General features: G+C 30.4%; 1 protein-coding gene and 1 non-coding gene across 2 annotated transcripts in view; one reads left to right on the top strand and one right to left on the bottom strand.

Annotated features, from left to right (window-relative positions):
• Positions 1-66: 66 nt before the first annotated feature.
• Positions 67-23,149, bottom strand: part of Smp_154350 (hypothetical protein) — a gene marked incomplete at its 5' end in the record, with an annotated part of 24,648 nt that continues 1,565 nt past the window's right edge. Inside the window, 6 exons of the mRNA XM_018794749.1 lie at positions 67-654; positions 1,452-1,581; positions 2,801-2,982; positions 12,708-12,807; positions 15,000-15,199; positions 21,736-21,945. Of these exons, the coding sequence (XP_018649130.1) occupies positions 283-654; positions 1,452-1,581; positions 2,801-2,982; positions 12,708-12,807; positions 15,000-15,199; positions 21,736-21,945 (1,194 nt within the window). The 3' untranslated portion in view covers positions 67-282. The remainder of the gene's footprint in view (positions 655-1,451; positions 1,582-2,800; positions 2,983-12,707; positions 12,808-14,999; positions 15,200-21,735; positions 21,946-23,149) is intronic.
• Positions 7,481-7,547, top strand: Smp_tRNA_00623_Gln_TTG.1.1. Its single transcript has one exon. It is a non-coding gene (tRNA).

The following is a 23,149-nucleotide window of genomic DNA, read 5'->3' as shown; positions in this document are numbered from 1 at the left end:
TTGATTCGAAATGCATACAATCAGTCTATGAGTAACAGCGTAGTAAAATTAATAACATTGCTCAAGGCACTAGAATCGAGGAATATGAGATGACTGTGATAGTTCAAGTGAGATAATCAAAAAATTGAATACTTCATGGGCGTCAATGATTTCTTCTTCAACTGTTAGCTTTCTGAACGTGAATAAATGTTATTCAGATAGTAGGATTCAATGAACCCTCAGAAATAGAATCAGAAAAAATATATATCGCCACATTATTTTCATCATGTATTTGTTTGTCACTTAAGAATTGACATTATTTGAAGTGTTAAGAACAAATTGTCGACGAAAAGGTAGTGGAGCTGAAGGTCTGTTTATATTTGTTCGGGATTTAGGAGGTTTCGAAAAATTTGACATATTATAACCACAATCAACTGAGAGTTTCGTAAAGTAACTTGGTTTTCCAATTTGTTCCTGTTCATCATCTGAAGCCGATTCTTTTAGAGGAGCTGAAGATAACAGTAGAGGTTCTGGTCCTGAGCCAGTATGAGCCACCAAAACATCATTTGAAAAGTGTACACTACGACTTTTTGGAGTATCAAGTTCACTTGAGCTCCCTATACTAAACCGTGAAGTATTTCTTGGTTTACGGGGTAAAGAAAGTCTTTGATTTGGCTAAACAAAATCAGAAGTGGAAGAAGAGATATTCATAGTCTGACAAGTTTAGAAAGCACAATTTATTCATATTTCTCTTAGTGATGATTTAATACATTGGATGAATAACCACTAAATATTCTCAACTGAGATCATAAACGATATCTGAATGCACTAATTTTCTTATGCTGTATTTTTTTGGAATGATAGTTAGACTTCGAAAAAATTAAACTGAGGAGCGCATTATACTAATTATTTAATAGCTTAATACATTAACACAACTGATATCAAAATTAAACTACTAAAATCAATAAAAGTAACTGATTTACAAAGTTATGTAAATGCTCCTTTCTAACGGCTTTTTATTTGAATTTATATGAATAGCTCTTCCGTTGCTGATCAACTTCAATAGTCTCTGTCCTTTTTCACAACGGGAAAAGAGAACTTAGTTTTTTGAGAGCAAAATAGTACTCAGCTTATATATTACTAGAATGATGATTTTCTAGTAGGTAGGCAGATGCTGAAAAATTATTGAGTATTGAAATCCGGAGATCAGGCGATCGAGACTTAAACCAAATGTTTGCCTAAAAGTCCTTGTTACCTAGGTTCCAGAATTGATTATTTTAATTTCACACCAACATTTTTTAATTTGTCTTACTTATTATTGTACTCAAACTTAGAGGACAGATAAATTTACTTACAAGCTGTGTTCGGTATGGTAGTAATTTAAAAGAACTTTAGACGATCAAATAACTTCAATGTACTAGCAAACTGTTCACTTATAAGTGTGATGAGGGTAAATTCATGAATCATCTTACCCGGTCATTGAATTGATTTAAATTTCGTTGTGTTGCTTGATAATTATCAGATTCTGAAGGATTAATACGCAGTGAATGACGACGCCATAGCTCTTTGTGATAATCTAAATTGGACTGTATTTTGCTTTCACTAGATTTTAAGATAAATAAAACACAAGTAAAAATAAGAAGAGAAACTGAACTTATCTCTTTTAACATAGAAACAATAATGTATGACTACAATACCATTGAACTAAAAAAGTTATTTAATAATTTAGATTATACTAGTTACAATGTTTAAACATTTGAAGGTAACTTTTTAAAAAGGAACATCAAAATATGTAAATGATGTAAATTTTTTAAATCAGGTGTCAAATAAAAATACTTGTATTTTGAAGAGATTAATGTCTTATTAATTTGGCATGGCGACTTTTTACTAAGTGGTACGTAGACCAGGAAATGCATCTGATTTAAATGATGTATATTCACAAAGAAACTCTGTAGTATAATTTCCAAATGGTTTTTTGTAGGAAGATGTATGTGGTAACTTTGAAGATGAATTACTCTTAGTATGCACTTAACAAACTGTGTAGAAAAAACTTAAGTTATACATTATGATTGGTGCAAGATGGTTTTGCGAACCAGCACTATACATAAAACTTTGGTACAGATGGGTATATTTCACCCTGAAGTTATTCGGCCATGCTTACATTTAGTGATCCTTGGGTAGATATGTAATAGCAAATCAGCTCTAACCTTGGATTTCGGTATTCTGACATTCAATATTTAGTCACGCCGCTGATAAATAAAGCGGAAATAAAAGGGTTGTCATTGGCTTGTTCAAACAGTTTAAAATCAAAAAAAGGTTAGGCCAGTGCCAAAACACACATAGTAATTGTTCCCACCACACAAATCTGTAAAACATCAACAACATTAAAATTATTCTGAAAAATGACATAGTATCACCAATACGAGAATATATAAGGTAATGTCTTTATCATTGGATGCAACTTGAATTTTATCAGTCATATGCAATAATGATTTGCTACTGGATTCGTCATAGCCAATTCTTGTTGCATGTGGTTGTTATAACCTAGTAGATACGAAGCTTGTTGGACCGAATATTGTGTAAATTTAGTTAATTTTTGTATGTCACAATATAAACACCCAGATAAATGTATAAGTTCCCACCACAGCCTTGTAATACTCACAGACGTATAAAGAGAACCTTATAGGAACACTACAGGAGAAGGGATTATGGTGTTGTTAAGTGACTCATATCGCCAACCAAAATACTTAACCACTTATGGTTATAGTAATCACTTATACTCGTTTCTTTACACCAATGAGGCAATAAGACGACATATTACCTTGGTTTTGTCTTTTCAATGTGTACATTAACATGTTCCATACAACTAATTTCGTTTGCTTTAGGTAAAATGCTTTCTGATTCGGTTGGTCTTACAATACTTTGCAAAGAGAGAGTCCAAGTTTGAAGGTTTGGTTTGTTAACTGGCGATGGAATTTCTGATTCACATGAAATTTCTAAATCCTAAAAACAATAAATATTAATAAAACGATATGGTAAATAAAAAGATAATTCACTTTACGACAAAATTATTTTAAGGACCTTTAAACTGGAACTCAAGTTCATTCAGCATGGTATTATATGAAACAGAACGTATGAAAGCAGCATTTGTATTTTTTAAAAATGTATTTTTCTCTTTATTCATTCATCCACGACCTAGCTTTACATAGAAGACAAGATACAGAGCACATAAAACATATCTTTTAGAGTATATATTTTGTATAATTGATATTAATTGTACGCAAAGATGGATAGTGGCTAGCAGTGGCTATATCGAGGCAATACGCACAGTATGCACATATGCCAATTAGAGACTGACCAGTTGCAGTCCTAAACATCAATGGGAAGATTCAAACAAACAATACTAAGTTAATTGATATTAATGTTTGGTCTCAAACTAATGAATAAGTACACAAAATGAGATGCTTCACGTATAACTTGCAATAAATGGATTACGGTGGTATAATGAACTGAAAATTTTAACAGATTTAAATCAGAAAGCTATACGGATATTTAAAAAATCAGCAATAATAAAATGAATTCAAATTTTGGATTAACGTAATATGATCTGTTATCTTAAGATTTCTCTTAACCTTTTCACTTGTAAAGGCACTTATGTATAACTTACAAGTATATAGTGGAGCTTAAAACAAATTTGAACACTGGTAAGCAAAGATGGATAGTGGCTAGCAGTGGAATCCACGACGCGCTCTTCGTCCTATTTGTACTCGTCAGAAGGATGTACCTGCATCTCAGAGTTGATGTTCACTCTGGGACTCGAACCCAGTACCTTTCGCTTCAAATGCCATCGCGTTATCCACTTGGCCACTGAGTCCTGATAGCCACTTGCTTGTGCAATGGGGTGAAGTTGAAATTTACTTAGTATTGTTTGTTTGGATCTTTCCATTGCTTACCATGCTTGTGAATTTAGGCTATATCGAGGCAATACGCACAGTATGCACATATGCCAATTAGAGACTGACCAGTTGCAGTCCTAAACACATCAATGAGAAGATTCAAACAAACAATACTAAGTAAATTTGAACACTGTTATAGTTGGAAGTAAATGTTATGAAATGAGTTAGACTTGAAACTGTACAATGTTCTACGATATTTTTCGGTTACATGTATCATTCATTTCTGGATACATATTTTAACCAAGTTAAAAAAATTTTAAATTCGATGGAATTTATACTTATTATTTATTTAATTTCTTTTAACCAGGTGATTCAATTCACATGGTTTATGACAAACGATACTCGTATGTTGTCCAAATGATGTTAAACAACAAATGTTACGTAATTTCAACAGTCATTTTGACATTTTAACAATCCATTTATCATTTTAAAAAATTGTAAAAAATCAAAGTCAATTATGTTCATATTTGTGCATAAAACGTTGTTAGATTTCAGCAAGAGTATTGCTTGATATTTTAAAGCTATTTGAATTGAGTATGGTACTTACAATAAAAAAAAGCATTTATAAACATTTTATTAGAATGTTACTGCCATGTTCATAATACTGTATCCGATATTTGTCAATCAGTAATTTAGATCATTGTTACACCATAAAAACAAAAAGAAATATGAAATTATTGTCTTTTTTCATGTGAAGAACACATATCGAACCTCTTTTAACAGTGTAGTCTATATTCCCATTGATTTACAGTGTATTTTTCGTACGAAAAACTGTTGTGTGTTAAAAAGAAATACAAGCATTCATTCAAGATATATCATCCAATAATCCATTCCATAAGTATTTGTTTAGTTGTAAAGATATCAACTCAAACATAATTTCTTAAATAGGCTCAGACTAGCAATAGAATTCAGTAAATGAACTAATGATGATAAGCTCTCAACAAAATCAATAGATTTTGAGTTGTATGCCGTATATATTTAGGAGTTTTTATTATTCATATTTATGCATTAGTTTCAGTAATACACCTATTTGAAAAAGTTATCTAAATAGTTTTGTATTCTGTTTTAGGATGTAACTACTATTGTATCTCGACTAATAGTATCAATAAATGAAGCTGTTTGGTTTCAAACACATAAAAATGTTATTATTTTTAAATAGAGGGTTTTGTGGAGATCGTAGTAATTTAATAGTTGAATTCATGAGTCTATTAAATCCAGACCACCGTGGAAAACCTGGAATCGTGTCTGTTGTGAGATAGTAACTCACTAAAGGTAATGATGGGTGGTGGTACAATTTCGTGAATTGGTTGAAGTTAGACATTAACATCAGTGGATGCCGGTTCAGTGGTCTGGAGGTTAGGCGTTCACGCGCGAGATCGAAGGGCCTAGGTTCCAATCCTGTGGGCGGAATCGCCGATGCGCACTTCTGAGGAACCTCATACTAGGAAGAAATAGCCGTACAGTGCTTCTAGATTTTCCGTGATCGTCTAGCTTTAACTGACTCATGAATTCAACTATTATGTTATTATCTGACAAGTGGGCGGTTGTTTCGATCGTTTCATTGATAGGTCAGGTTAGTTCGTTAGCATATTTACGATTTTCCATAGTTTTCAATTTTTATAATGGCTAGGTAAAATTTTCATAAAAGTGTAAAAACTTTGTAATTTCGCTTCATGTTAAATTGATTGATCGAATTTTCGGGCACAATTTGGACAACCAAAATATTTCACTCTCAAAACTGATCAGCAAGTGGGTAATATTTTTAGCAGTCTCAATTAAAGTCGTGTTTGTGTACAAGTACTGCGATTATAGATGAAGCATCATTTGGTTTAACTCACTTCCTAAGCCAACAGATTGTTTGAATTGTCCTGGTTATTTTTCAAGGTTAATTATACCTTTATCCTTCATTAACTGGTCATTTTGGTGACTGAAGATGAGATGAAATACTCTAATCGCTCAAGATTACAATAAATGAAACATGTGTAGTAGATCCAAGCAACAACTTCATACAAGAATACTTTTATTAAACGCAAATAATGGCACAGAAGTTGTAGTTGAGTAAACACTAATTTTATTTTCACTCACTAAACAACTGATTTTTTAAATATTTTTGTTCGAAATAGCCATTCTTACGTCAAACAATAAAGTGCTTTTCTACCAAACGTTTTTCAAATGAGTTACAACTTATTAGGAAGCAACCACTCAACCTTTTTTCTAGATATGACAAAAAGTCTTAATTTGAGCACACAGCATTACGCAGGATCGCGTGACGTCAAAATATAAAGAAATGATCTAACTATGGGCAATTGAAACTAGTTTCAACCAAAAAACCCTCGTAAATAATAAATAATTAGGGGAGGAAATATATAAAATCAACTATCACATATCTTAAATGTTTTATTGTTGCGATAATATTTCACAAAAATGGAAATATGAATATACCATTAAAGCAAATGTTATTAGTTTACTATTTCTTCGTTTTCTGTAAATGATATGCCGATAGACTAAACGCTTTACCAAGTAAGTATCATAGGACAGTTTTCGCGGTTATAAATCTCTACTTTATATTGCTAACGTAGAAAGTTCAGACAATTAGTTTTTGTGATAAAATAAAACCAACAGGTTGAAGTGTAAGTATAATTGTACAAATAGCTTGACGTATTTTGACTGTGATAAAATAGCCTAATAACGCTTGGTCTATTACTCTTAAACCGTTATATCCATTTTTATCTGCACTTTTTTAAACACTTTGTCTAGCCAGAACGTAATGCATGAAATTTACAATTTTCCGTTTCAAACCATATTCAAAGCTAATTTTAATGCAGTTATGTAGACAAAAAAAACAGTATAGTAATACGCTGTAAAACGTTAAACAATTAGTTTTCGTACATCTTGAATATATCACCAATTTTTTTATTATCAGTCCTTAAACTCACGCTTTTTTTGATGGTAGGTAAACTTATAACATAAATGTCAGGGATTTGGTTGAACAAATTTCTGTTATAAAAAGTACCATTGAACTAATCCAGTTTTCTAACACATACTGAAGTTAAATGTTTTGTAATAAATATTATCAATATATTTATATATATAATAAGTAGTATACAACAGATATATGATATTTATATTGTTGCATAAAAAGCTGACTATTTTATTGTCTACATATTTTTTTGATAATACTTGTTTGATAAGGTAAACAGAAAAAAATCGAATTGTTCAATTTATCTTAAAATATGAATAGAGAACTTTAGGTACGCACTAATGTATTCAAATTATGGGTTGTTATATAATGAATACATCTGTAATTACAATTGTTTCCTGCATCCAACATTTATTACTGAATACTGTCCCATGGAAATTAAGAAAAATGTTAGATTTTATTAAATAAAAAGTATTGATTCAAACTTAAAAGCTGTTGGATATCTATTTCACCGAAGCATTATCTATCGATAAATTAAATAGTATATCTCTGGGAAGATTCAAACAAACGATACTAAGTGAATTTCAACTTCACCCCATTGCACAAGCAAGTGGCTATCAGGACTCAGTGGCCAAGTGGATAACGCGATGGCATTTGAAGCGAAAGGTACTGGGTTCGAGTCCCAGAGTGAACATCAACTCTGAGATGCAGGTACATCCTTCTGACGAGTACAAATAGGACGAAGAGCGCGTCGTGGATTCCACTGCTAGCCACTGTCCATCTTTGCGTATAATGCTTGTGAATTAAGGCAATATTGAAGCGATACGCACAGTATGAACATATGCCAACTGGAGACTGACCAGTTGCAGTCGTAAAACATCAATGGGAAGATTCAAACAAACAATACTAAGTGAATTTAAATAGTATATCATTGAGAAAAAAAGATTAAGATAGAGATCTGTAAGAGGCTAATTATTTATTTAAATAAATAAAATCTATGGCAATAGTTGTATTTATATGTTTCTTTGAAAGAAATATAATTTTGTTACATATTATGTTAATTTTATTTTAAATACAAACAAGCATGATGCAGTCAGAAAAGAGGCTACAAGCCATTCAACACCAGATAGAACTCTTCTACAGCCTTGAAAATTGAAATTACAACTTCTAGAAAGACGATGAGACCTTTTAGAAATTAACTGTATTTATTGGTGATACTTTATCTTTTTATAAGTAACAAAATAGCAATAAAGGTACAAAGTGGTTTATAAGAGTTAAATGCTTCCAAGGCTTGAAAAGTAGACGACTAAACAAAAACTATTTAGCTAGGAATCTAAAAATAAGAACCAACTTATGAAATATTAATATACTGCCAACAGTCAAATTCCATTTGATTTAACAACTGTTCAAAAATAGCCAACTCGAGAGGCATTCTTAAACTTATTTTTTAGTGAAGTTATTAGGAGCAGATCTATTTATTCATACTAATGTTTCGTTTCTTTATAACAAACTCTAAAATGTAATCACGATTCATTTTAGCTGATAGTTTAACTTCTATACAATAAAAATTTCAGACCTGAAATTTTTATCATATCTACACTGTACAGATGCTTTTCGTTTTGTGCTTATAATAAACACCTCTGTTAACAGAATGAAAATGCATGAAATTCTCAACTCATCGTAAAATAAAATGACAATTTATTCTGTTATACAAGCTAATAATGTTGGCCGATATATATGCGTGTAATTGTATGAATATGTATACTCATAATAACTTATACCTAGTGTTTTGAACACTAGAAGGAGGCTGATCAAGTTGTGAATAATAAAAAAAGGAACTTCAAATAGACTGGTAGGTCCTGAGTTCGAATCTTACGAGGCGAGGTCGTGAATACGCACTGCTGAGGAGTCCCACAATAGGACGAAACGGCCGTCCAGTGCTTCCAGGTTTTCCCTAGTGGTCCAGCTTCAATTGACTCACGCTTTCAACTATGAAAATACTAAATCTCCACAAAAAAACCACTCCTGATAGTTTAAATAGATCGTTATTAGATGGCAAATTGCTTGCGTTTCGTTTATGAATACTATTTTGATAGAAGTTTCATCATTTTTTCGACTGAAACAATAATTGTACAAAGGGTGCGTGATATAATCTATTCTATTTCGAATAAAAATGTTAAAATCAAAATCAGATGACTGTCTAAACGATGTAAATATTTAATTCTTTGGAAATCTGATACTTTTCAGTGTGTTTTATGTATACAAAGATTTTGAGCAGCAAAGAAATGCTTAAATCTGTCATTCAAATAAGAATGACGTTTAAATGGTACACAATTTATTCATCGTACGATGACATTAATAAATCTCTACCTATCTTTCTGCTACATTTACAGTAATTTTGAACGTCAATATGACACTCTATTATTGAGTCTTTGAAAAGTTTTAGTTCAGAAATATAAATGTCTTAAATCTAGGTTCAATTACTTACTGTCAACACAACAAACGTAATACTATTTAATAGGATAAAAAATTCTCTTATAGTTGGTTTTATAGATATACATTAACGGAATAATTATTAGATAGTAATAAACCAAAGTTAACATTACTACTATTAAAATGAATATCACACAGCATGGGTAGACAAAATTCATCTTGGTCACAGTTGGCCAATGAATAGAGAATACGTAATACCACCACATAGCAGTATCGTGAACTTATAGTATATAAACATATATAAGCACTAACAGTGAAATCAATATACAGACCCAATGTTTACTGCTATTCTGACGTTAAGTGCTAAAATAGTCTTTAGAGAACAAATAATCAAACTGCCATACAGCATACAGATTGTCTTAATAGATAAATACTTTTAGAGAAAAGTTACAAAGATCCCTAGAATTTCATATGCAAAATTTAAGACTTTCATGAGTTACTATTATAGGCTGATAGTGACACTGAAGGTTCGTGGTGAAGTTATTGATGTTTCAACATTTTTAACACAATAACAGATCTTTACGTGTATCAATGGGAAGATCAAGTAAATATACATTCATTAGCTTATGATACCATCGGTTTGCTCAAAACTTCAGATTTATTATCAGTTATTGTCAATAAAGCATTAAATAAATCGAAAAAACAAAAAGAAAACGATGATATTTTTATCTATAATTTCCAGAATAGTTTAACATTTCTGTTAGTTTGTAACATTTTCAAAATGTATCTAACAGTACCAGAATGATTTATTTATCGTATTTGAGTTATATATTTATATATATCGTTCAGTTAATCGTCGAATGATTGACATGTCCAGATAAAAAAAATGTTACATTTTTACTCTTATTCAGTTGAGGTTAGTTAATATCAATAATGCAAACCAGTATAAACATGTTTATTTACACTGTCTTGTTTAATTACGATGATAAATAAACATGCAATAAAAGTTATATATACCAACTTATCAAAAAAAGAATGGACAATGATTGAAGTAGAATATGTGTATTTTTGTTCTTGTCATTTTATCGAACATTTCATTTCATATAGGGGTTAGCTTTTTTTTGGCATTTCTTCTGTTATAATGAATATGATCAAATTTTTGGATAGCATGATTGGATAAATTTAGTTGCAAACAATATAAATATTTATATAACCTGTAGTGGATTTTGTCAAAATACTTGACATTTACTTATAAAATGATATTGTTGTACACATTTTTGTTTGGTTAGTTTTTCAATAGGTGCAAAACTACCTGGATGTGAGATTAACTTCAACATGAAATTGTCTAAATATTATTTTTCATGTAATTTCCATTGCTTTTATCGTATTCTAAACACTATTATTAGATCTTATTAGCATAGTAGACAACAGTAACAATCCAGTGTCACTCATAAGAACATATCTTTTTTGGCTCAAAAGTCATAAAAATATGTAGTCACTCTTATAGAATTGTATCATGAATCTAGAGGAAAATCAATGAAACCTAACGAATAGTTTCATATAAATCAGCTGATGGTATTTTATATAAATCGATCTAGACAGTTACCATTTTTACTTTTCCTGTAACTCATCTATTCTCATCAGTTGTTTTATAACTAACATTGAAAGAACCATCACTATGAGGTTTAAAGAATATTTATAAACCTTGTAAAATGAGAATAATTCGTAAGATAAATTTATGGAAATAGATAATGATGTAAATTATCAATGAAGTAACTGTTTCTAATTCCAGTCGACATAGAAGTCTGTTAGACATGAATTATGCCAACGTAAATATTAAAAGAATACGTTATTATAAACAGAAAACATCCTAAGTATCTTTGTTACTTGTATTAAAAACTCTTCAATTCCATTAATTTGGAAACGATTGATGCAAACCAAAATGCTATACATTAAAGTTTCTGCAATCTACCTTATAATTTGTCCAGTAGTTTCACTTCCACTGGAAGTCATATGGTCGGTTCGTTAACAAAATCGTTATACTCAGGTCCCAAAACTTTCACAAAGACGTTTTATTATTTGGTGATCTAAACAGTAGTCCCTGAATCATATTAGACATCAAAAGACAAGTTAACAGATTAGTTCAATTAATTATGATTCCATTGTTTGGTCAGTTTCAAAGTTGATTGTTTATAGAATAGCGTGGATCGTCACAACTTTTTGCATTTAGTTGTAAATAAGGTTAAAACACTCAAAGTAGCATTATCACTTTATAACTTCTCGCATATTATAATACTGTTTGACAAAAAACGATATGACATGAGATTGTCATGATTATGAAGACATCTTTGAAGTATTATTTCTGTCAAAAATTGTTATCATCTGTAGAACTATTAAAAATCGGCTGCTTTTGCACTGTAACTTGATAATTCTCAGTTATATTAAATGACTAATGATTCTAAATATGACAGAATCAGTGACTATCAAGTCTCGTGGGGGAAGCAATAGACTATCTACTACTATCTAGATCCCTGAGAAAGACGTTTTATTCATCAGAGTTCCGAACTATTTTCTCCAGCAAGTAACTCATTCAACATTGTGTTCAAGATGAAATGCCTATTTAGATCACTTCAATGTACATTTATCAGTGTACTTGGTAAACGAATATACGAACACTACCCTGCATGGATATCTCAAAGGAATACAAATTAATTATCAACTCAGTCCTTAAACACATGGTTAGCTTGGGTCACACCGCACCAAATGAATTGTCATTCAAAATCACCTACAAAGTAAAAAGGACTGACTCTGAAAAGGTTTCGACGAGGAGTTTGTACATAGTTGAAGCTATGGCGATCCACCGTTCCAAACTCGACCACTGTGTACACAAGATTTATGTCCATTCCCTAATATTTCTATGGTTTTATCACCCCTTTGAGTTTTACAAATTGTAAGTGCTAAACAACAAATTTAAAAGATTAAAAATACTGAATGATGACTCGCGCCTTTTATTTTGCTAGCAAATCAAGATAAAAGTGTTTTCTCGTTCATCTATCACCGGGTTTTATCTTTAAAAATAGACAAGTAACAATTTTCCATCATAAGAGGGAAATAAGATCCATATAAAATAATATGGATTATCAATTTTCATGCGCACAGTGAATTTTGGTGTTTAAAACAACAAAGTGATTATCATCAACAGTGATATAATTCATAAGCAGCACAAATTTGACATGGAGAGTTTTTTGTTAAATAAAATTAAACCGATGGGAATATCTATAACTTGAATGGATATTTTGATAAGATAGAAATTTCCTACATAATGAATTTTATCAAGCATCTTTTAAATTAACTTTCAAGTGATTGAAATCATTTTTCTGACTATTTAAACAAAAAATGTTTAAAACAAATTTTATTACCTGATTGTTTGGAGAATCTAGGCTTCTAGTTATCCATGAATCATCATCAAAATCATCCGTTTGTATCATTTTATCAGATTTTCTCTGGTGAAATATATCACTAAATTGTTGTTTTATTAGGAAAACAAAAAAAATACATAATGACAGTCAAAAACACAAATGGCAATCGCGAAATCTAGAAGAAAAACGTTTGTGTAATGGTTAAATCTGCGGAAATAAATCTTGTAATTCATAGAAATAAAATTTTAAAATTCACTTAAATCAATCAATGAAGAAATAAATCCACTTCGTTTACCTTCTGTTTCAGGTGTGAATAAATTTTGAGCCTAGTACATTATCAAGGAAACATATTTTCTAACCAGTAGCGGATACAAAATAAAGAATGGTAATTATCTTCGGAAAGCTAAGAATATGAAACAGAAGCTCTGTTGAAGGATCAGCCGTGTATAACAGGTGAATTGCAAATGCTATATATATATATATTTTTTTTTTGAAGGTACTTTATCTATATTCATTTTCTTTGATGCTTATCAACCTACAATTTATGGTACAAGCTTTCTATATGGTTAGGATCATGAGTCAATCCCGCGAGGCGGGATCGTGGATAAGCACTGCTGAGGAGTCCCACATTAGGACGAAACGGCCGTCCACTGCTTCCAGGTTTTCCAAGGTGGTCTAGCTTCAATTGACTCATGGTCTTAACTATATAAAATTACTAAAATCTCCACAAAAACCCCTTTGTGATACAAGTTTTTCTATGAAACATTTTGGTGTTTGTCAGTTAAGCATCATTTAGGATATATTTCACTGATAAGAATCTCAATAGTTACAAACTATAGACCTTGTTAAACACTAATTTTCCTAACCCATAAGTAAAATGGTAAGACTTTTGAAAAGAAATTTACTATTGCTAAATCTAAACAATATGAAATTTTCGAGTGAAAGATCGTTTTCATACTAACAAATAAGTTGAAAATAGCAAACAAATACTTTATTTGAGTCTTCAAAACATAAATATTTAATAAATAAGTGTTCGTCAATATACAGCCTACTGTCAAATGTATTTTCTCTAAAACTTTAGACATAATGGGCTAACAGCTGTTCATAGTTAAGGTAACTATCTCTAGGGTGATTATTTGAAAGTGTTAAGTAATTAATTATCTTGTTGACATCACCAATGAATATTTAATACTTGATGATAAGAGTTTTATTCATGATGTCTTCCGAGTTTCTTTTTACTTAAATCGGAATAATTAAAAGAAAGCTGAAAAGTGAAATGAAATATTTTAGCATATCTGCAGAATAGTTCTAGTTTTACTTCTGTATCATTAAAAGTAACTTTTTAAATTTTATTATTCATATGTTTTTTAAAAATAACAGCTAATAAGCGAACATAATGATTTAAGGCTTAAGGTTCAATAGAAGTTCATTAGTGTATATTTTTTAAGCTAAATGTTTTGACTCTATAAAGCTTAGTTCAAGGACAGCATTTTATACAGTAAAGTCAGTTATATAGTTCTAAAACAATGAGGAAAAATGGAAAGAATTTGTACAGGAGACTATAATCTCACCAACCTATGGTGCTTTCACCGATTATTTTAGACTGTTGCGGTGCACTTTTTCCAATTCCCCTGAATATAATAAATTAAAGAATTCTGGCACTAGAAAAAATCCTTTATCTTTTGTTTTGTGATTCAATGATCTGAAGAGTAATCTATTCTCATGTAAAATTGTAAAGTGTAAATCAATACCGAACATCGTTCATTTTCTCATAACTGTTACACTGAGAAAATTTTTGAAATTTCGGTGCTTTTATGTATTCAATTTTGTTATGTTAATAGTTATTTTCAGGGTTCAATGCCGACACTTTCAGAACTTTTTTTTATGTCTTTTTTTATGTCTTATTTTTCTTGAAAGAAGCTTTAAACTTCAGTCCGTGTAACACCGTTGCAACTCCATTTAGTGAAACCGAAATAATGTTATTATTTCTACTTGGTTCAGGTCTAATTCCGTTTAATTATATTTGTAGGATGTCTTTGCAAGATTGAAACAAATATTTACATTCGATGACTACCGCTCATGACTATTAAACAAACCGAAATTCTTCATCTAAAGCTGTATGGCTGTCATGTAATTTAACATGAACATCTGAAAAGGTTTACATTTTTTTCATCCAAAGAGATATATCTCAGGGAATTTAATTGATTATAGCCTCCGTTAATTACTTTTGCACCACACTAACATGCTGTTTTGTCGCAGTCGGAATTCAAACAACTCAACATAACTACTTACCTTTTATATTGAGAAATGTTATCCTGTTGTTTTGTAGATAGATTCACCTGTTGTGAAACAGTAGGTGAAATTTGGTTTGAATTGGGCCAAAATCCATATTTGTTAGGCGATTTGTTTGATAGCAAAGCCGAATCTTCAGTCAATATGTGTGTTCTTGTTCCCCTTCCTAAAATAGGAGTTTCATCTGCCGTTCGAATAGGCTACAAACAAGTATGAAAATAAAGAAATGAGTTAGTATGCTTAAACAATTTTTTGAAGATTCCATCCTAGTATTTTATATAAATGTCGTGTAAGTATTTAAATACCGTAAACCTTTTTCATCGGTAATATATTATCACTCATAGTTCCTCAATTGATGTCATAAATTTATGAAGCTTGAGATTAATCTTTAACAGGTACGTAGATCCAAGAGTTGGTCTGTTTAAAGCTGAAACTTGGATGATTATTCACAGTTTTCTAAAAGTTGGAAAGTAATTAGAATGGATATATATATTCTACATGCAAGCAGAGCTTTGTTTCTTATCAGCAAGCTTTAAATATTCAACAAAAAGAGGACCTGTAAAACAAGAGAATACTGAACATAAGATAATATAGAAGAATGAAATGTCTTACAATTTAACGAATATCAAGAAGGAAGCTCATTTAGACAGCTCTGAGTGATTGGTGTAATTCTATAGAAAACATTCGAAAGTCTGGTTAAAAAGTATATCCATGACTCTAGTCTGGCTAAAACTTCAATCCATGACTTATTGTGATCCAAACGAATATGTAGGGAGATCGAGTTTCACGTTACATTACATCGATAAGCTATCGAAATGCTCAGATGTGAAATTGTTATGTCTTTTTCATAGCAGTTTAACTTTCTAAATCAGTTCAAAAAATTAAATTTTTCTTAAAAATGAGGTTTCATATATTTTCTAATACTCAACAGTATTTGAACGAATAGTTTGACAGAAATCAGGTGTCGAGTTCATAGAAGAAATTATATGCAAAAATTATATTAACGATAATTTTAGAGATTGAGATTTAAGTAATTTCGACGTTTCGTTCAATAAGCTTGTCTGAACTTCTTCAAGATAATAATAAAAATCAAAATTACTAAAGACGCATAATATTTCATAAAAACTCTACATTGCAAGCCTACTTAGTCATATACAGATGTTGATTTTGTACTGGCAGATACACACACATTCTTTTTCATATCGTGAAATGTCCACACTATTCACACATAACTGACTCACATTTTCTTACTGAAATCAACATCTGAATATGATTAGATAAGCTTTTAGTGTTAAGTTGATCGTAAAACATTATATATTCATTCGATTTAAATTATTGCGCTGAAGAATTGTTGACACGATTACTGGATGAAGCTTTGAAGTTGTTTAACATTCAATCCCTGACATTTTCTCAAGTGTACCTATTAACTATAATGAAGTTTTATATGTTTACAGTTTACCAAATTATTAGTCTTTCAAAATCGAAAGTGAATTCCACAAAGTAAAATCATCAATCATGATAAAAATTAAAGTAAAGATAATTAATGTTCATCATTTAATATTAGCTTAATAGTCAAACATAAAAGATAAATGTAAGTTATAGTATTCCGCCTAATTCATGTTTTCAACAAAAATAAAAAAGAATAAGAGAAAGGAAATATTTAGGCTAAAGTTTATTAACAAACATTTCAGAGAAATTGTAAAATGTTTAGAAAATAATATTTAAAGGATTATACACAACTATAACCATTATTGTAAGCAAAGATGGATAGTGGCTAGCAGTGGAATCCACGACGCGCTCTTCGTCCTATTTGTACTCGTCAGAAGGATGTACCTGCATCTCAGAGTTGATGTTCACTCTGAGACTCGAACCCAGTACCTTTCGCTTCAAACGTGCGTCCTGGATTCCACTGTTAGCCACTGTCCATCTTTGCTTACAATGCTTATGAAATAAGGCTATATCGAGGCAATACGCACAGTATGTACATATACCAATTAGAGACTGACCAGTTGCGGTTCTAAGCATCAATGGGAAGATTCAAACAAACAATACTAAGTGAATTCATAACTATTATTATTCATTCGAAATTGCCGTATTTTACAATATGTTGTATTTTTGATGTTTATCAAAACTATGGAAAGAATAGATTGCAAAAATGTATGAGATATGATGTAAGAATTCCAAAAGGTTTTTTCATCTTTCTAATCTCATGGTGTGATCTGATTTTGGTCATTACTGCTGGTCATGTGACAATAATGGAAAAACGTTCCATTTATTTTTGAGATTTATTATATATTTGTATACAAACTAAGGCTTTAGATTTGTATGATGATGTCTTGAAATATTTTTAGACAGCGTGAAATTGGTGATGTATAAGGAACACATGTTTAAGGTATGGTGATAAAACCATTGATTTTCGGCCTAAATGATATATTCAAGGTATCAGAAGGATGATGAATAATTACCTAGTTATGAGACAACTAGGTTTGAATGTATATTGTCAGTTTACTATCTGTATCACAGTACAATAACAAGGGAGCTAATATAGCTAGTCATCAAGCTGACAAAGTAAAAATTTGAGTTTTTTCTTGCATCAACAGGAAATAAAGGCCGCTTAAACTGATCTCAAACTACTCAGGCTATCAAAACCGATTTGCTTTTCCAGAAAATGAGATATTATTTCGTTTCAAATTACATAGAAGAGCTAAATATCCTTTTAAGCAAGTAGTAATGTTTTTTGCCCAAAATAACCTTAACTATATAATCGTAAGCTGTGATAGGTCATAAATATTATTATTATTAAAATATTCCTTTTACACTATGAGCCTGTAATCACTCTCTGTATGAAAATATGGTGCAAAAATCTATGGAACTAGGTGCAGAGTTTATATCCCTTGGCTTCAAAAGTTATAACTCAATAATTTATCATTTTGAAGCCACATATACAAAAAAGACATTATTCAAACAAGAAACAAACAGGAAACATAAGCGTTGTAAACTGAACAATATTCATATCGGTTTAACAAAAGATAAAGGAAAACAACAAGAGACTTCATTCTGGGACATTTAGTCCATAACGGTCACAACATCGATATGAACTTAACTTTCAGAGTTATTTATCAAACTTCCTATGCCTTGGAAGTTCATTTCCTACATATAACAGAAATCATAGGTATTCATATCAATAAACATAATCTTTATAAACAAAAAGGTATGTGCAACCTTTTCACTTATCCTGGCCCTTTGCATTGATACTATAATGTCCCTTAACACTTTTGAATTTGGTCTAATTTTTATTTCTAATTTTATCATCAGTAATCTATCTTCATAATTGGTTATCTAATTTTTTCTTTACCCATTTTATTAACTGTAAATTACTAACATTACTAATACCATCAAATATTCATATTCTAATGCTTAATTTCGAACCTAAACAATTCTTATTTTTAAATGACTCTTTGTTATGATTAACTAACTATGAAACTTTGCTTTTAAACTTAATTTTGTATTTGTGGATTCGTTAACTGATTACTAGTTTTAAAGAAAGTAATGAGATAAATTGTTATACTGACGAATTACCACTTATTTGGTATAGATTTGTTTGTACCTGTAAAACTGATATATTTGTGCAAAGCAACGACTAGGAACTAAATGAATAGAAATATTTTTTCGTTCAATTTATACAACAAGCAGTACAGCAGCGAAAAACCGACATATAAGAGAGACAACGAAAGATTTGTATTTCATTGAGTCCAGAATGCTCTCGTCATAATCAAAAGTGGATAGGTACAATTAATACAACATGAAATAAATGAATGTAAGAAAATTCTATTTCTATGTTTTGAGTTGTATGATGAAGAAAAAACAACGATTCCAATGACATTTCATTATTTCATCTTTAACTCAATTCACTTTCATTTTAATAATGATTTAGTGTTTTAGATCAGGTGATTATGTATACAAATATAGTTAAACATCTTCTAAAAGTTGAATTTTAAAAAATACCCGGTGTCAATCGTAATTCTATACGAGTAAGAAAATGTCGATGAAATATTTATGAACGATCAAGTAAACAAACCAATTTTCTTATTATAGTCTTTTTAATCATTTAAAAGGAAATGAAGGAAATGTCATCAGACTACAGTTTCTAGACAATATTGTTTTTACATGACGGATATTTTAGATTATAAAATGATGAGAACAAACTGAAATCTTAACACTAAAAGTCTAATTATAGATCAAAATTGATATGATTTATTATTCTGAATAAATTGGCATCATATGACATGACATAAATAAGTGAAATTATATATACTGAATATATAGTGAAAGTCTATATTTGGAAAACAAGAAGTGTTCAGATTCTTCTGAATGACTAGTATTTTAGTTAATGAGATTACCAGTGTTAGTGAGCTCCTTTATTTTTATTTCTGATTTGTATCACTTATTCATGTACATTTATTGATATTTACAGCTTGACCAATAAACTTATTTGTCAAATAAATGCCTCAAAATGTCCTTGTCCTAACATTATTTACAATCCATATACGGTGGGATGCAGAATAAGTGAACTGAAGTACGGATTCGTTAATTGTAAAACCTATACATGTATTTGCGTAGCTAAATTTGAAAAAAGTGTCTGCTTTCCATCCGTTCTTAATAAATAGGATTTTTACACATTAAAACATATGTTATTTCGATATGTTTAAGCATGACACAAATATTTAGCACAGAAGCTTGATTTGTAACAGTTGCTATTTACGTTGAACTATATTCTTTACAGTAGCTTACGTAGACAGTTTGTCCTTACCGTACCTCACACACAAAAGTTATTCTTTTCAATATTGTGAAATGATAACCTGAAATTTAATTGAAGAAAATTGCTACGTTTGTATATACTTATTAAATTTTAGATGATATCAGTTGTGAAATATATAGTGCTTAAAATGTAATTTATTGTTAAATAGATAGATTTAAGATAACAAACTTATGGAGTTTAATTCACTAACAAAGATAAGTTTAAATATTAGTGTAATCTATGTCAGTTGTGCATATTATTTAAGATAGCTTCAGTATTCTAAAGTACTCTTTAGCAAGAAGATAAAAAATGTTTGCCAAATTATTAAATACATGCGAAACAGTTCATATAGCATATTGACAAGTTTAACATCTTTTGGTCATAATATACCCTTGAGTACTAGTTTTTGTGCATCAAAGATATGATATTACATATGATAAAACGTTTAAACAGTAAAGCTGAAACTAGGTTTATTATTCCGGTTATGATGATAAACATATAAGTATCATTATTCAGCAAACTGGAAGATCATTTTTCAGTAGTATCGAATATGACCCATTATCGTGGTCTGTTTATTTACTGAATTCTGATAGCAAGTAGCATTTTCGTAGTTAACAAGTAATCAGTTGAAGTTTAAACTTATTTGTATGTAAGTAGAAGACATTCAATAGTCTCCACGGCCACCTATGCTAGAAATTACCATGTACTCATTAGCGACTAACTTTAGGAGATAATTCCAGATGTTAAATCAAGAAGCCATGACCAGTGAGGTTCAACTGCGATGGGCATGATACAAATACCGCGAATGGCAATGGGTGATTGTCGCGCAACAGTGTTGATTGACCAAAATTAGAAATATGAACCATTATGTTCCAACTCAGTTGTCTGAAGTTTAGGTAATTTCTGCGACCCCACAAGAGCTTAGATTCAACGCCTGATGAAGTAGTGGGTGTGCACTGCTGAGGAGCTCCACTTTAGGACGAAACGGGTATGCAGTGGTAAATAAATAAATTCAGACCATGGCGTGAACCTTAGTATTGAAAAATCTTAGTAACTATCTATGCTGATAGTTAAAAATTACATTATACTTTAAATCAACAATAATCCCTATGCAATACGAGTCTGAGTGATTAATTTAGCTGAGATCACATTCACAAAAAGTGTCTTAGGATAGGAAAACATTATATTTCTGCAACGCCGACTCGAGGTTAAGTGAAATTGTTATGTCACCGTCAATATTATGACAAGTATGTCATGTAGATTATCTTCAATAAGTTTCAGTTGAAAGCAACGAGCTGATCATTTGACTGAATATCCACCTCCTTGTATTCTATAGCGTATTAACATACTTGACTACTGAATTAAAATGTGATAGTATTATAACGTAATATTTAAATGGTTGTTCCGTTTTTCTTTCGAATGCATTAAAAGGGAAGAAAAATGAAGTTCCCGATTAACTCATCTGAAAAGCATGAATATGAGTTACTAAAGGAAGAAAAACAATTTCACCGCACTGTAAAAGAAAAATCATGCATACTTTAAACTGAATCGAAGGATTATATTTTTTTTGAGACAAATTGTATAGTAGTTCATCATATAATAAGTTATTGTAATCATGCTACTTATGTATTTTAACCAATTCATTATCCTGACAAGCAATTAACGAATATTTAAAAAAATATATAACTTTGTTAATGCCCTCATTAAACGCTCTTTATCTTCTGAAAGTGTTTAGATTACTTGAACAATGATAATTGCTAATAAAATAAAGATTGATGAATGAAAAACTGATGGGGTTAATGTTATGGTATTAGCACATTTCATGTTGTCTACCTACACAATAAAGTATACTTCAAATATATACATACTTAAATACATTTACTTAAGTGGTATTAAATATAAACATAAATCGTTATTTTCTATAAATTTAGTAGTTACCTCAGCTTTGTTGGTTTCATTTGTGAAAGAATATTCATCATAAGTTGGAACAGATTGCACTTCAGATTCTGTGTATATTTTGATCGATGGATGATTAGTGTGATTTAGGAAGCCATTTTGACTAGCTTTCGAATAATTATTTATTGAAAATCTTGAGTCAACAGACCAATGAGGTGGTTTATTTATTTCTGTTACATGATCAGTTTTATACTGTAAATAAAATATGGGAAAATAGATCTATTAGTATTAGAAACACAAAAGATTTGACTTAATGGATTTTTGAGTGAGTATAAATAAAACTGTCGGATATATAAAAAACACTTTTTTGAATTATATAACTAAATATTGATACATGAGAACAAAATATTCATTATTGGATACTTAGAAGAAATACAAAAAAATAAATATTTACACGGTAGAACATAAAAGAAAATATTGGGACTACAAAATGGAAGTTATTTTTAAAATCATACGTATGGGAGACATATGAATAAAGTAAAATATTTTGCAATGTACCTCTTACACGTGAAAGTGGGTAATTTAAAAATTTGTTGACTTTAATTTGTGGAAACCACTCAAAATAAAAATTATTCGAAATGATGATATATAATTCTATGAATCTCAAGCAAACAATTTGGTTTTGAGATAGTAGGAAAGCATTTGCTAATGATGTCTAGAAAGACAATGAAAACTTCATAATTATTTAAACCAGCTCATTAAATGGGATTCCTCAATCAAAGCAATTTAGTTTAAAAACTTTCATAGTTTAGGAAATATATATGTTAATCTTCATAGATATTTTAACTTGAAATAACCGAGTAATTGAACGAGGTTCAGTGAAATCTATTGTTCATAATATAACTTAAAAACTTTTGTATAATATTACAATAGAATATTAAGTCTCAAGTAAGTTAAGATAATTTCATATAGGTTTTGTATATTTTAAAGGTAATTTGCTTAGTAAACACGGATTAGTTTGCCAAACATTGACTGTCAAACAACACTGAAAATTTCTAATTCAAAAGTTCATATAGAGGAAAATTGAAAATCCAAGCTTGAACACAAGTAAAACATTCACTAAGTTTTAATCTAATGATTTCCAATCTACACTTCATTCATTGTATAATTTGATGGTTTACTTGATAAAAAATCAATTATACTAATATAATTTATCATAGTTGAAATCATGAGTCGATTGAAGATAGACCAACATGGAAAACCTGGAAGCAATGGACAGCCGTTTCGTCCTATTATGAGACTCATCAGCAGTGCGCATCCACGATCCCGCACTCGCGAGATTCGAACCCAGGATCTACCAGTCTCGCTCCAGAGCACTTAACCGATAGACTGCTGAGCCGGCATCCAACGGTGTTAATGTCTAACTTCAACCGGCTCAGTGGTCTATCGGTTAAGT

Source organism: Schistosoma mansoni, chromosome 1, assembly GCF_000237925.1.
Source record: "Schistosoma mansoni strain Puerto Rico chromosome 1, complete genome".
Lineage (NCBI taxonomy): Eukaryota > Metazoa > Platyhelminthes > Trematoda > Strigeidida > Schistosomatidae > Schistosoma > Schistosoma mansoni.
The sequence above is the reverse complement of the archived record's forward strand: the minus strand, read 5'-3'. Positions and strand labels throughout refer to the sequence as shown.